General features: G+C 34.9%; 1 protein-coding gene across 1 annotated transcript; it reads right to left on the reverse strand.

The window, feature by feature from the left end:
* Window positions 1-153: 153 nt before the first annotated feature.
* LOC106663693 (heparan-sulfate 6-O-sulfotransferase 1) lies at window positions 154-12134 on the reverse strand. The gene is made up of 5 exons (XM_014388732.2): window positions 11255-12134; window positions 5445-5660; window positions 5239-5386; window positions 4971-5152; window positions 154-4906 (listed from the first exon to the last, which is right to left on the reverse strand). The coding sequence occupies exons 1-5, from the start codon at window positions 11887-11889 to the stop codon at window positions 4774-4776; spliced, it is 1314 nt and encodes a 437-aa protein (XP_014244218.1). The 5' UTR covers window positions 11890-12134; the 3' UTR covers window positions 154-4773.
* Window positions 12135-15633: the final 3499 nt, after the last annotated feature.

The following is a 15633-nucleotide window of genomic DNA, read 5'->3' on the forward strand; positions in this document are numbered from 1 at the left end:
ATTTGAACCCAACATACTAACGAACGTATTTTTTTTTTTTTATAACCAAAAAAATTACAATTAATGTTTTGAAAGTACATCATGACAAGCATATGTAAATTAAAAAAAAGATTAAATATTAAGTAATAAAACACAGGGGCCCTGGGGCAAATAATTACATCATAAAAAGTTTATTTACATCTTTATAACATATAATTACATAATTGTTACAAACATAAAGGGTATGACATTACTTTTCTTAATTGAATCTATTTACACTAGCTGATTACTAATTTAAAAAAAAACTTTATACATTCACAAGGACAATTATTTGATTGTGCACACATTTGAGATAATAATATTTAGAGATCGTGAGATGCAGTCTGGTGAGATGTATGTGTCTTACGATCTCTAAATAATCATTACATAACGGTCACTAAATATTACACATTTGAGATAATAATGGTCAAAATTAAAACAAAAATGGTTGTACACCTATTTCTTCCTTTGCACTTAAACAAAATTATTTCCCACTATGATATAAAGTGTTACATGTATCAACCAGTTTTTTTACTCGCGAGTAATCTGGATTTCAGTCTAGATCAAAAAATAAATTTAATTGCTACCTGCCAAGCTCTCGACCTATTTTGAGGAAATAATCAGGGCAAAACAGTGTTAAAGATGTCTACAAATAGATACGGACAAAATTTTTAATATATTAAAATAAAAGAAATTAAAGCTATATTGTAAGAAAATAGAGATAATATGAAGAATGCTCAAATTTTCCGAACCAGCGGTAATGTCTGACCCTACAGAAGTATTATCATAAGCGTATTTCTCTGCCATACTAATGATGATTTTACTATCTAAAGGAAGACAATTGGAAAAAAAATAAAGGAATGAAATTTAACATTTAAGAGAAACAAACCACACACAAAAAAAACTGATTATAAAATGCAAAATAATGTTGAATTAGGAATGTGACAAGAGAGTATCAACAAGCAGTTTTTTTTTAAATTGTTTACTCAGAAGATCAGGTTAAAAGGAGAGTGTATATTCAATTTACAAATTTAAGAACCAAGGAAGTAAACAAGTTATAAAACATATAACAAAGAAATTTTGTCAGAACAAACACTAAGACTAAAAGAGCAAAATCCAATTATCGATAATTCAATTCCAATAAGTAATTTATTTTAAAATTTAGCATGCTTATTGCAATCTGTAACATTGTTGGATCATATGTCGTGAGTGGTACCAAACGATCAAAATCTTCCTTCAGAACTTTTTTTTTTAACTAGTCTGCGTATAGGAGAGTTCCCTAACCCAATTTTTGATGTAAGAAAATTGAGAAAAGACAAAAGTTTTTCAAGCTAAAAGGTGTATTGGCATGATCAAGGTAAGATATAGGAAAAGGTCGGCTCTTGGTGAAGGCACAAATATGTATACTCGCAATCCTCTGTTCCCACAACTTGCTTGTTCTTCTTGCTGTCTTTTGTAATGCCAGACAAGATCGCAAGGCCAGCACGATATCGATGATGCTTGACATTTGATTCCAACATAAATATAAAAGAAATAACTACCCAAAGACACTGATTAAGAGATTGTTAGATATTAATTCAAGGAAGTTAACAAACAGTGAACAAACAGATAGAAATATAAATAACCCTTTCACAGTCAAGAGAATAACGCATGCTCCAGTGATTTTGCCCAAACAAAAATGGCAATAGTGTTACTGTCCTTGGCAAAGTTCGTACTGAGTCGGTCTTCAAAGAAATTTGAAATAATCTATTAAAACCTCAATTATGCCTATTTGAAGACATCTTTAAGATTATTTTTCCCTGATGATGACCTTAAAATAGGTCAAAAGCTTGGCAGATAACAATCTTGTTTTTTTCATCCAGAACATACCCCCCAGATTATTCATCACTATTTCTAGCACAATTTCTATAATTTCATTCACTCAATAATAATGTACATATTTACACACTTACTCTTTGTTAGACTCTAAAAAAAAACTGGTTTCAATTAACAAAGTTAAAATAACCAATATTAATTAAAATATATCTTTGGTAAATAAAATTCAATTACAGTCTCATATTTGGTTACGTATGCTATAAGTATGTATATCTCTACACTTTTTTTCCCATAATGGGAAACACGATGCAGTTCTAATGTAAATCTCAAAGTAATTTATCTTTAACTGAGTTTACTCATAGCATACACTAAAGACTAATTTTAGTTCTTGACTCAGTTTACAATCAATTTTTGTTTTTATGTGTTATATGAGATTAACAGCAATTTTTAAATTATTGGATGATAAATGTGTAACAATACATTATTAATTTTTTCCCCATTTTAACACGTTGACTGCTTAAGATACAACAGTACGTCATGTCAATTGTCTTTTTGAGTGCAGCAGTGCATCTTCCCCTTTATATTTGTTCAAAATTCATAGGGCCACCTCAAAAAGGACAAAAGTGTCACATTCCAAATTTGTTCAACTGGAAGTGAATTAAAAAAAAAAAGTTATTTTGTGAAAACTGCTGTAAGAAGAAAAAAAGGATTGATATGGGGGAATTAAAATATTAACAATAGGGAAAGAATAATACTTATTTATTAAGGGATTAACAATTTTATATAAAACATGGGGAGGTAGAGGAGCCTCTTACCAAAATTGTAGGCGTAAAGGCGTCCACACTAGGGTCAAAGTTACGCGTCTTTATTGGGAACAGTTTATGAACAACAGATTCAATGTTGCGCATCTGTTTGGGGGCTGCCCTGCAACAAGTCATGCGTACACTACAGAAGCAATTCCCTAGAAAATTTCTCAGGAGTTAGGCCTCGGTGTTTCTCTGTCATTGTTATTATTAATTAATAATAGAAATCAAAGATGTTGGGTCCGAAAATTGTTTATAATAACAATGTTACATGCCCTGATCTTTTGGACATATTAAGGCTAGAAGATGGTATGGGATTTGTCAAATTTTTAAGGATGACACCTAAAGATTTTGAAGGTGTTTAAAGAAAAGACAAAATTTAAAAATTCCATTTCCTTTACCGCGAAACTCACAACCACACCCCGGCTGCCCCAGAACATGCGTCTACAGTTATTACTTTTATTCAACTACACGCCAAAATTGAACCAGAACCAATGTTTTATTTAGCACTGTGGGGGATGCAACTCATATAATTTTTATCACTGATAAACATTTTAAAAAAATTTATAAAATTTTTAAGTACCAGAAGATTGGCATTAGCAACCAATGGTCAAGCATGGGTCACAGTCAACGTGTTAAGTTAGCAATCATCATTAATTAAAAATGCCAACAGCTTGATTACCTCTGATTATCCTGGTCTGTTTATTTTCACTGATTTTGCCTATTGACACATATTTTGACATTTCATCTTTTTTGGTGGATGACCTGCGTCCTTTATCGAGCGTTTGTAATTTTTTTTAGGTACTTCATACACTGACTCAAGTATATGTAGGCAAATTCAGTATGGAGGATATTCTAGGATGATCATACACGATCAAGCTGCAGGTTAAGTTTATCACCAATCAATCTTTTAAAAAAAAATATTGAAAATTTTATGTTTAAAATTTGCCAATGTTTAAAAACAAGACTTAATCAGATCAAGTGTTAACAGGAAAATTACACATACATATAATACAAATGTAGATGAAGGGGAAAAATACTTTAGATTATTTCATCTTTAAAACTTTTACAAATGGATGGTTCATTATTGTCTTAAATTATTTATAAACGTGTATAAAGACAATTTTATTTATGTCAAAAACTGAAGAGAAGATACACAGATCACATTTTCCAAGGAAGACCGCTAGCAATGCAATATTGAAAACAATGAAAAATTAATAGCCATAAATCACTTTTTCAATTTCAAATTAAAGCTTATTCATGAACAAAAAGGAAATAAGTACATCTGGGCAAATACGATATTTCCTGTTATATTAAAAATAAAATATAATAATTCAAGTTATTATTTAATTAATACTGCATTCATCGTTTCAGCATAAGAATTCATACACTTTCCATGTGTGTATGAAATCCCATTAATCCATTTTTTTATAATTACTTTGTTTGAAGCAATATAGAACTACAACATTATTAGCAACAAACTCTAATTTGAGCGTTAAATCCAGTACAGGCACAAATCAACTGGCTTTCAAGGACCGAATAGAGTTTAATTTTAATTTTTAAAGCAAGGGAAGACAACGAATGAGGTAATCCTTACTGCAATGATAAAAATGATGCAAAGGTATCACCCTTTCTCAAATATTTTTTTTAAACAAGTTTTATACCAAAAAAGGGTTTCCACAGAGAGATAATAGCTCTTAGGGAAAGAAGCACAAATAGAGGTAACGAATATCTTTAAATAACTAGCATTACTTTTGAACAAATCAGTTTGAAAAGCTAATGATTATCATGAGATCATAAATAAATAAAAATGGTCTTGTTAATAAAATGTTACGATAATAAATAAAATGTTTGATAAAAAAATTTAAGGCACAATGATTCTTTTTGTGTATAAATTTCAATGAGCCTCAATTAAAACCCTACAATTATTTCCAACCTTCCCATGGTAATTATTTAGAAGGTGTTTGTAAAGAAATGTACATTGATATGCCACGTTCAAATGCATGCCTGGACATGCTGATTTTGAAGACTAATGACAAAGGAACAAAAAAAACCTTGTAAACTTTCGAGAATGTAAGGACAAGTGGATGACATAGTAAAAAGGTTTTAAGTATACCAACTCCATACGATTAAAAGCTCAAGTGTTGGTGGAATATGTAACATCCTCGATCGCCTGGTCCCAGTTAAATTCCGTTCTACCCGGCAGCTTGCCAAGGTGGGCGAACCTCTCTTCAAACTGCGAGTCTCGAGATTTCAGCTTATTGAACCTCCTGTGGGGCAAATCGTTACAAGACAGAACTAAAACATACATATGTAATTATACATAACACATACTTGTACATGAGCGTTTTTGCAAACTCATAAAGTTCAAGGTCAAGAGCGTTCAACTCTCGAATTTTTGTCAGCTGTTGTGCAGACAAGGTGGAAAGTGTCGAACTTGACAACGTTGCATTGTGCTGCTCAAAAGGCACGCCAAACCTGAGATTAAATGTCTCTTCAAATACATATTGCCCTATCTAGAAAAAAATAAAACATTTTGATAACAGAACTTCTTAAATTTAATTTTCATCACACAATATCTTAAAATTAATTTAAAAAATACCTTCTGATATTCAGTCAGAGCAAAGAATGCCATGGCAGCAAGGTTTCTCTTCGCACTGGCCAACATGACACTATTTCTTTCTGTGGGTGACATGTATGATGTGTTGTAGCAACCAACAAGAGCTAGATCAGACATCATACGTGTTTGTCTAAAACAAAACAAAATTCAATAAAAGAAAAATCTCTAAAGGACTTTTTTTAACATACCTGTTGTGAGCTAAGTTGAAAGGACAGCTCATAAACTCATCTAGGGTAACGTCTGTCCATGATTCGCCGCGGTAGCAGAGTGGCAACTCGGCTTCTGTCGCCTCTCTTCCTCCACACCAGTGCCGTGAATGCTTCCATGTCGCTCCTCTTTGCACGTGCCGGAACTCAGACAAGTAACGTGAAATCGGCTCACGCAGCAGTGTGATGTAGAAGTACCTGAATATTGAATAAGCAATCCTTTACAGATAATGAAAAGTTATTCTTGAGTCGTAAGCCCAGAGTATAGGAATTGAAGAAATTTTTATAATTTTCCAGGATAAAAACTCTTTGGCAATCTAATCATACTGTCAAAGGAAGATGTAAACTGTCACTGTCACCTCCTCAGAACATGTCAAGCTCATCATGGATACCTGAGATTGATTCACTTCTGGCCATTTCTCCCTCCATGAATACATAAAAAGGTGACTACAAGACTGAATAGCCAATTAAGGAAAACTGAGTTGAGGACTGGCAATTAGTGAGGAAAATCAACCCAAGGCTGAAACAATAAGGAGGACCTGTTGAGCTGAGAACAAGACTACCGGTTGATGTGCCTACCTAATTTGTTAGACAAGTAGACTAATATTCATTTTTATTTTATTTTGTTAGGGTATGCGCAAAAATACCTCATTAGTTGAGGTAGATAAGAGATATTAAAGGCTATCAACCATTTAGATCATATTTGCCTTGTCATCAAACAATATTTTTCTTTTATACGAAGATAATATGCTCGAGGTAAAGTGCAACCACCGACAAGATAATAGCACCACCCCCAGCGGTATAAGTCAGATAAGCTTAAATGACTAGTTTGATAGCAGCACATGTTTTTGCGACATGATAAAAGTGATAGTTTACTCCCGATTTTGCTAATTATTTGCATGATTGATCAAAAGCAAAAGTAGGGGAAAAAAGTAATCCAGTGTGATAAATTGTGGTTATGAAATGAAAAAATATGATATAGTTACTGGGTGTGTAATTTGATATTGCAGGAAAAAATAAAATGATAAAACAGCAGAATCGTCAAATATGTAATTCTGCAGACAAAGCAATACCGCCTAATTACAGTGTGACCCATAAAGCAAACCAAAACCATTCTGTAGAGGGAACTTTTTAATTTTTTAACTTTTTAAATTTTTAATGATTTAATTGCTTATATATAATCTTTCACCAACAATTTTTCCATCTGTAAGATTTAATGATGAGCGATGCCTGGATTGATATCAATTTTTAAAAATTCAATTTCATTTCTCCTAATATTATAATTTATAACACTTGGATAGGCCTTACAGGGAACTTTAAAATTTTGGCATAAGCCTATTCAAATTTTATCTATGGTTCAAATTAAATTTAACCTGCGGCATCTAATGAAGTGCAAGGCAATGAGGTGCATTCGTGTGCAAAATCGTCCGGCAATTATCCACTTTGAACAAAATGAGTCCTTGTGGTTAATTGCGATTAATTGGATTTAGTTTGCTGATCTGGTGAAAACCCTCATGTTATCAACCAACCGTAGAAAAACAACATTTGTATTTTCTTATAAACGGAGTCACATTTTGAATGTCGTTAACACAATAAGGTTTATCAAAAGGGTCAAGGCTGAGAGAAGTGAAATACAAACCACACCATACGTTCATATGAAACCAAGTTTGATTTTGTAATTTACCACTCAGGGTAAAATAATATATCAGATTTATAGAACAAAATTATCAAGTATATTATTTTAGTACAGTATCATTGATTTATGAGTATTGTGGCCACAGTTTGTGGAGTTCAATTCACATCTGAAAAGAAGAAAAATGGTGGGAAGATGACTTCATTTTTAATGTAACATTGATTACAACAATTTATTTTTATTACTTATTAAGTCGTAAACTTATTCTTTTACCCTGGTCAATATATTCTCACAGTCGAGAATATACAACAAGGTAGTTTTGAGCCTTTCAGCAAATGCAATCATAAGGGTAGGTGGGCTATACTATCTATAGCAACTCTATGTTTCTCATCACAAAGTAAAAGCCATTTGGTTCTTACGTGTTTACATTAAGTTTAAGGCTTTTTAGATAACCAGATATCTATCTATCAGGACTTATACGTGTGCAATGAGAGTTTATGAAACAATTTGTGATGACACTGATAGGAAAGCGCACAAGGATGTTGATAATGATGATGATAAACAGTGAATATTTTCTCATTGGACTTTTGGTTCCTCAATCTCTGTTGTTTCCTACCATTATTCAATAATTTTTTATCAACTTATTGTTCTTCTCAATAAATCCGGGGAATGTGGTTAAGTTGTTCGACTTATATTTGCGTTGCTAGTGGTTCTGGTTTCGAATCCTGGCAGAGCCCATGGTATTTTAATGATTATAGTATGAAAATTGTTAAGTGGTTTGATCGTTGGACGTTATGGCCTACTGTATGGAATGAATTACCTTATTTTCACTTGCAATATATCTTATAAAATTTGAAAATGCCAACAGAAAACAAAATTTTTTGCTTACCAAAATCTGCAAAGAAATACTTGTAAAGGCCCACTACTTATCACAAAAAGTACATAACCGATTCGCAGAACTAATTTCTGTTTCCGAAGGGCCAGTTATGTTTTGAACAAAACTGGGAATCTGAATTGTAAGGCTAGGGCTCATGTGATTTAGCATCAACCTTTTTTTTTGTGTGTGTTCTCCCCCTGCACCCATATTGAGCAGCAGCAGAAAGTGAGATTATTTTTTTTAATTTCCCCTTTTATTATTATTTTTTTTCATTATATAATCCATTAAAACCAAACAACAATGGCTGTTTCAAGTCTCCTGTATAAAATAAATAAGGTTTTCAGATTTTGACCTATAATGAATATTTATATAAAACTTTATCGTCCAGGTACTCGCTCTTTTGGCTGCCTTTATAACCTCTTTGCAAGAATTAAAACAGTAAGTGGTCTATGTACATAAAAACTCCCAAGTTCTGCAATTTCAGTCTTTGAATGGTAGCAATAAAAAATATTTAGTACCTACTTTCTAGGTACCACAGCTAGATAAAAATATTTAAACTTGACACTCCTCTACAGAGTGGATGCAGTTGTGTGGATCTACCAGCAGATAGAAACTAGTCTTTGTGTATCACAACTCCCAAATCCTGTGGTTTTGGACAATCGACGTATTGATAAATCCTATAGTTCTAAGCAATATCTCGTTAATATGATAAAGTCAAAATAGCATCTACAATATCTCTCAAATAGATCTATCTCTCAAATTTCAATACTAGCAAAAATGTATGATAGCATAATATGTAATATTTTAACACCTACACTAAAAACTTATACTCCTGACGAGCAACATGGGTTCCATTCTGGTCGATTTTCGACAACAAATTTATTAATTGTCCAGTATGATATTCTAGATGCTTTTTCTCAGCACAATCAAATTGATGCTATAAACATAGATTTTAGTAAGGCATTTGTTAAGGTCAATCACAGTGTTCTGGTTCAAAAAATGTGTTTAATGGCCTTTAATAAAGACTTTTTGAGCTGGTTAAGATCATACCAGAGTGAACGACCACAGGCAGTAAAGTGTGAATTCTATGAAACCTCAGGCTCAAGGTGGCCATTTTTCCCCGTTACTTTTTAAATTTTTTATTGCAGATCTGGTTAAATACATTGTATGCAGTAAAATACTTGTATTTGCCGATTACGCCAAAATATACACATGTATTAAATCAATTGATGATTGTTCTGATTTGCAATAGACATAAATTATCTGTATTCATGGTGTGTAAGAAATCTTTTGATTCTAAACATTGTTAAGCGTAAATCCTTATCTTTTATCCTGTATAATGTATGATTATACGATTAATGGTGTGTCGCTAGAAAGAACAAATACAATAAAAGACTTAGGAATATATTTAGGCATATCAAGCCGAAGGTCGTGGGTTCGAATCCTGCTCGTGACACTGACTTTTTTTCTCAACTAAAAACCTTAATTAATTGGTCAAGTTTATAAGAATTTGATCAGCATATCAACTTTGTTAAAAGAAAAGCTCCCAAGGTGTTAGGATTTATATTAAGAATTTCATGTGATTTTATGACTTATTGAAAATGGTTATATTGTTCTTTTGTAAGAAGGAAATTAGAGTACGTCTATGTTGTCAAATCCCTTTTGTAGCTCCTGAATTGGTCGGATTGAACTTGTACAGAATAAATTTCTCCAATGTGTTATTTGTTTCTTATAAATTTAAAATTTATAGGGATCCTTACTTATGAAACAATTCTAAGGGAATTGAGGTTGCATAGATTATGCACTAGAAGACTGGTGTGTGACTGTTTTTTCCCTTTTTTTTATAAGCTGTTAAATAATGTAATAGATTGTTCCTACTTGTTAACCTTAATCCAGTTTAAAGTTCCTACTTTTTGTTCAAGGACTAAAGACCCATTTCAGGTGAAACGTGGTGATACAAATTATTTTATAAATCAGCCGCTGCTAAGAATATTAAGACAAGCAAATGAATATGAGAATATCGATTTCCTTATTATACATTTATAAAATAATTTTTGGTTTGTTATGTGTTTAGTAATAGTATCCAACGTATATGTCTATGTAAAATGTATATTGTTTAGTATACCACCAGTGTATCGTATTTTCTGTATATATACTATACTGGTTGTGGGCATCTGCCTGATGATAAATAATAATAATTCATTAGTTTGTGGTCTGATTGACCAAATAACATTTTTCAATTAATTAATCTTTATATAAACTTTAATAATATAATCTTTTATCTTGACCAATGCCTTATATAAAGATTAATTAATTGAATAATAACAATGTAGATAAATAAAATAAAAATAATAAATAAAATTGGCAGATGATTTGAAATTTTTTTTAACTCCATGTCTTCTGCTCTCGATTGTGTTAGTTTACAAGGGGAACTGGACTGGTTCGTTAATTGGTGTGAGCAGAATCATCTTTCTTTGAATAATAACAAATGCAAGGAAATTAAATTTACAAAAAATATCCTATCTCGTGACTTTGATTATTTTGTTGATGGGCAGAGATTGGAAAAGGTTGACACTATCTCCGATCTTGGTGTCGTTTTCAACTAAAAGGGTGATTTCAGTGACCATATCAAACAAATTCGATGTAAGGCTCTACGCAATCTTGGTTTTATTACTAGGTTTTCTGGAGATTTTAAAAATTGATTATATCAATCCCTCGTGCATAGTCATCTGGAATATGCAAGTGTTGTGTGGTCCCCTTACTACATTGGTGAGATTAGCGAGTTAGAAAAAGTACAAAGGTAACCAACAAAGATAACGGCCTCCAGACTTGGTCTTGCAAATCTGAATTTCTTGGAAAGATTAAACTGGCTTGGTCTGGAGTTGCTTAGCACAGCAGGATTTCTGCTGATCTCATTTGGGGTTGGAAATTGTTGAATGGGGCCCTTGATATCCAGAACTTTCATTTGATCACTAACAAACCATAAATTGTTCTTTGTCCCACATTGCAGAACAGAATATGGACTCCCCTCTAATGAGGATAATGAGATTGCTGAATTGCTATTCCAATGAAATAGATGTATTTCACGATTCCTTGCACTTTAGTTAAAAGTTAAAATTAAACTCAAACGTATACATGTAACGAATCCTTAAGCCGTGGTTGTTATTATTGTTTAATTACTAATTTGTTTCTTTATGTTATTATTGCTTTTTTTTACTACTCCTCTTGTAGATTCATTCTATTGTAGTTACAAATAAATAAATATGTCAATGAATTACGTACCTTCTTTTAACAGAATCTCCTTCGTTCTTGTCGAACTCGTTGTCGACGCAGCTGGTGAGTTCAGTCCAGTCGGCGTGTAGGCCGCATTTCCAGCCGGTCGAGTACCTGCTGAAGAGCCAGTTTTCGTTCCTGTTCGGCCTGAAGCAGTAGCAGCGCTTCCTCTTTCTATGGCAGGTGCACGGCTTCTGGAGGTCCAGGTCCAGTACAAGGTGCTTGCCAAAGGAGGTGCCGCCCGTTTTCTGTATGTGGAGGAAGACCATGACGTCGTGTGCGTTCATGTCGAACTGGAAGTTCTCGTTGAGGACGTCGTCGTAGCTGAGGCCCGGGTTGGACGTCTTCGAGTTGAAAGGGCTAGAATGGAGGCTCAGTGGTTTGCCGAGGTTGTCCTGGTCCGGGAATTTCGGGTTCCACTCTGTCCAGGACGGCTTACGAGCCGCCATCGGACACAGCTTGTCCGAGCAGAAGTAGCTGAAGTAGATGATGCCGGTTAGAGCGAGGAGCATGCACAGCATGACGAAATTCCGCAGCCTCGTTTTCGACCTCGATTCCATTTTAAACTCATAGGTGACAGACTCGCGCAATAAAACTGAGAAATCGCTATCTAGTACTTGAACCTCTACGCTTCTCTTCGCCATTATATTCTTTCTGATTACATCGGAGCTCGTCTCAATCCACCGGCTTACGAGGGACACGGATCGGAAACATTACGACCGAGGAGCCGACCGCTTCCGCATCTGACACGAAAACTGACAGCCCGCTTCCAAGTCTCACAGACTCACAATGCCCAGCCTGTACCCGAAGCGAACTGAAGAGAAACAACATTCGAGACGAAGACGGCTACAATTTACAACACGAACCGTGCCATCTACCGGACCCCATGAAAACCCGATTAAACGGGTAATAGCCTAGTTGGTACCACCAACGCGATAACAAGGCAATTAAATCATTCATTGATTTTTGTTTTTACTTAATCAAAATGAATGGTGTAATTTCATATACACTCAGTGAAAAGTCTCTGGTCAATTACTGGTTTGCCCAAAATATGAGCTCCAAATTCCTTATTATCATTGGAAAAAACGTGTAGTATTTAGCGACCGTTAATTAATGATTATTTGTTGATTGTGAGATGCGGTCTTGTTTTACACGATATTTGAAAAATAGGGAAAATTCGAAAGGTTGTAGGTTGAGATGAAGAGTTGGTATGAAAGGGCATTTTTTCTTTGGATTCTTGGTCAATCGGTATCCATTGCAATGAGAGAGCAGATACGGCTGCCAAGGAGACAGTTGGAGATGGAAACTTTGTTGTGGAGGTATGCGAGGATGACCTCATTGCGGCCTTTAGGGACAAAATATATTTACAATGGCAAAAAACCTGGCAGTCAGTTACAAACAACAAGCTTCGTGAAATCAAGTCCACCACAAAGCCATGGCCTTCATCGTTTAGGATGGAGAGAAGGTAGAAGGTTGTATTGAGTAGATTGAGAATAGGACACTGCCGGATCACCAAGGGTCACTTATTGGCATGTATGCAATGAAGTAATAACAAAACATATTTTACTATCATGTCTCATATATCATGACTTAAGAAAATTTTATACTCTCCCGAATAAGCTGTATGAAATATTAGAGGACTACCAAGAAAATATTGCCAAATTATTCAGCTTTTTGACAGCAGAAAATTTAATAAATAAAATATGGTGTACTATATTGATAACGTGTAGAGATTAGTGACCGTTAATCGATAGTTATTCAGATATCGTGAGATGACCCGACTGCATCTCACGATATCTGAATAACTATATTGATAACAAGGACAGAAATTAAATAAATAAACGAATAAAAAGCATATAAAATAACTGGCGCGTGGGACCGGCTGGATTGGAGCCCTAGGCCAAAGTTTCGGGGCGAAAATGACCTTGGCGGTTCCTGTACATTAAAAAAATTAGTGTTTGAGGGGATCGACATCTCAGTCACGATAGCTTAAGTGGTTAGAACAGCGGCATATTGAGCTGAAGATAGTGGGTTCGAAGCCCGCTCGTACACTAGCTTTTTCATCTAAACTAAGACCTTAAATAAAAAGAATAATGATCTCAATCAATATTCATTTTTAAATGTTACTTCACTACAAAAGCAACAAACAATATGAATTTAGGCAGACAGGGAGCCGGTAACCTTCGTTTAAAGTCTTAACTCTAGAATAAATTTAACCATTGGTAAACGCATAAACGGCTTAACCAGCGGGTAGGGTTATTCGAGAAGTGTTTTTGGATATTTTCAACTCCGAAAGCCTGCTGACAAACGCAAAAATATTTTTGAATGGTTTTCAACTCCGCAAACCAGCTGACAACCACATCTAATATCACTCACTACTAAGGTACGATACCTGATGATGGCCTTATACAGGCCGAAAGCTTGGCAAATGATTGCAGCTTCTTTCTTCTTTTTTGCCCATACAGATTCATATCTTACAAGAAAATATTTTGTCAGAGAAAAATGACGAAACTGGAATATTGTCGATTTTTCGATCGATTGGCGTCTGATGATCGATGAAGCGCGTTTGTACGTGTTGACTTCGCTAGTGTAGTGTTTGAGTACGTAACTACGTACATGTTGAGTGTCAGCTGACAACCAAAACAATCCTTCCATGTCGGAGCAGGACTCGAACTTCCACAAAACGTTTCTCATGTAGCTGTATAAAAAAAGTTTATATATTTTATTATAAGTATTATTGAGAAAGTTAGAAATTTTTTTTGTCGCGTGAGAATGGAAAGCAATGAGTGCACGATGGAATTGCATGACGGAGCCGATGCGGCGGAGAAGGCGGGCGAATCCCCGCAGTCCGGCAAAGCGGAGGACGAAGCTGTCGAGGACGACGGCGACGACGAGTACGAAGACGTGCCGGACGAACCGCCGAGGGCCTGGCCATGCCCTGTCAACAGGCGGTTTCGCCTCAGGCCGAGGAAGCGGACCGAGCCCAGCTACGAAGGGAAGCTGAAGCGGATCGTCATGACGGGTTTCAAGAAGAAGAACGTCCGGAGAGAGAAGAAACTCGAGTTCCTGCTCAGCCGGGAAAGAAACGTCGTCGTCGTCAGGAACACTCGGTTTTCCAGCTTCGTCAGAAAGACGAGGAGGAAAGAGATCGCCGCCCGAGCCCTCAACATCACGCAAAACAGGAGGAACATGCAAGAAGTCGAGATAAAACTCTGGCAGCTCAATCTCTAAATAAACCGCACCTCCTAAAACTTTTTTGTGCTAGATATAAAATCTCAGGGTTTGTTTATACTTTTTTAATTGATAAGTTTCAAAAGACTGATGTACTTCTTTTGTATGTCCAAAAAGATAATACATAGTTCAACCAAATAATGTATTATTGTAGCCCTAAAATTCCCTCAACTATCCATGGAAGCTGAAACTCATAAAATACACATTGGTGAACCATTTTGTGGGGGGGAACAAACAATATCATATTTCTATTGAAACTTTGTTCCCGTGTGATTTGTTATAGAATAGAATAGAAAATTATTTTTATTTACAATTTATACACATTGTACACTGACAAGCAAAAAATTCCACCCACTTGTAATATAACTGGATTTTGTATATATNGTTTGTATATATTTATTATTTTACTATCTCAAGTACAGGCCGTAGTTGAGAGAGTGTCAGTAAATAGATTGAGACACTCGTATGGTTGAAGTAAAAAAAGCGAAAGATAAAAGGAGGAGCGACAATGCGTGGAAGGCTGGAGATGGCAGCTGTTTGTTAGTCGCTAAACTACATTAAATGAGACAGTATATACACTGACAGGCAAAAAATTCCACCCGCTTGTAATATAACTTGATTTGTATATATTTATTATATTTGATATTTGACTATCTGAAGTACAGACTAAAGGCTACCACACTATTCTAGGATATGGATTTAGCACAGGTACAAGACATAGAGAGTCGTAAATAGATTGAGGTGGTATTATGGTTGAAGTAAAAAAAATGCTTGAAAGATAGGAGGAGCAACAACTTGCGGAAGGCTGGAGATGGCTGTTGTTTGTTACAGTTGATACAGTATATAAACAGAGGCAAAAAATTCCACCCACTTGTAATATGACTTGATTGGACTATGCTGGATCCGAGGACATGGAACTAGGAGGCAACGAGAAAGCCGACACCCTTGCAAGGAAAGGAGCTGCTACAGCGCTGATAGGACCCGAACCCACACTCAGACAGAAGGACAAAAAGAAAATGAAGGAACGATGGAATTCACTCATTGGACACAGGCAATCCAAGAATCTCCTTACAAATTTCAGATGAAAAGAAATTATAGAATGTGTCAAAGGAAGCAGGAATAAAATGTGAATCCTAATAGGATTCTTAACAGGACAC

The sequence above is a fragment of the Cimex lectularius genome, unplaced genomic scaffold (genome assembly GCF_000648675.2).
Source record: "Cimex lectularius strain Harlan isolate CLEC.00 unplaced genomic scaffold, Clec_2.1 scaffold135, whole genome shotgun sequence".
Classification (NCBI taxonomy): Eukaryota; Metazoa; Arthropoda; class Insecta; order Hemiptera; family Cimicidae; genus Cimex; species Cimex lectularius.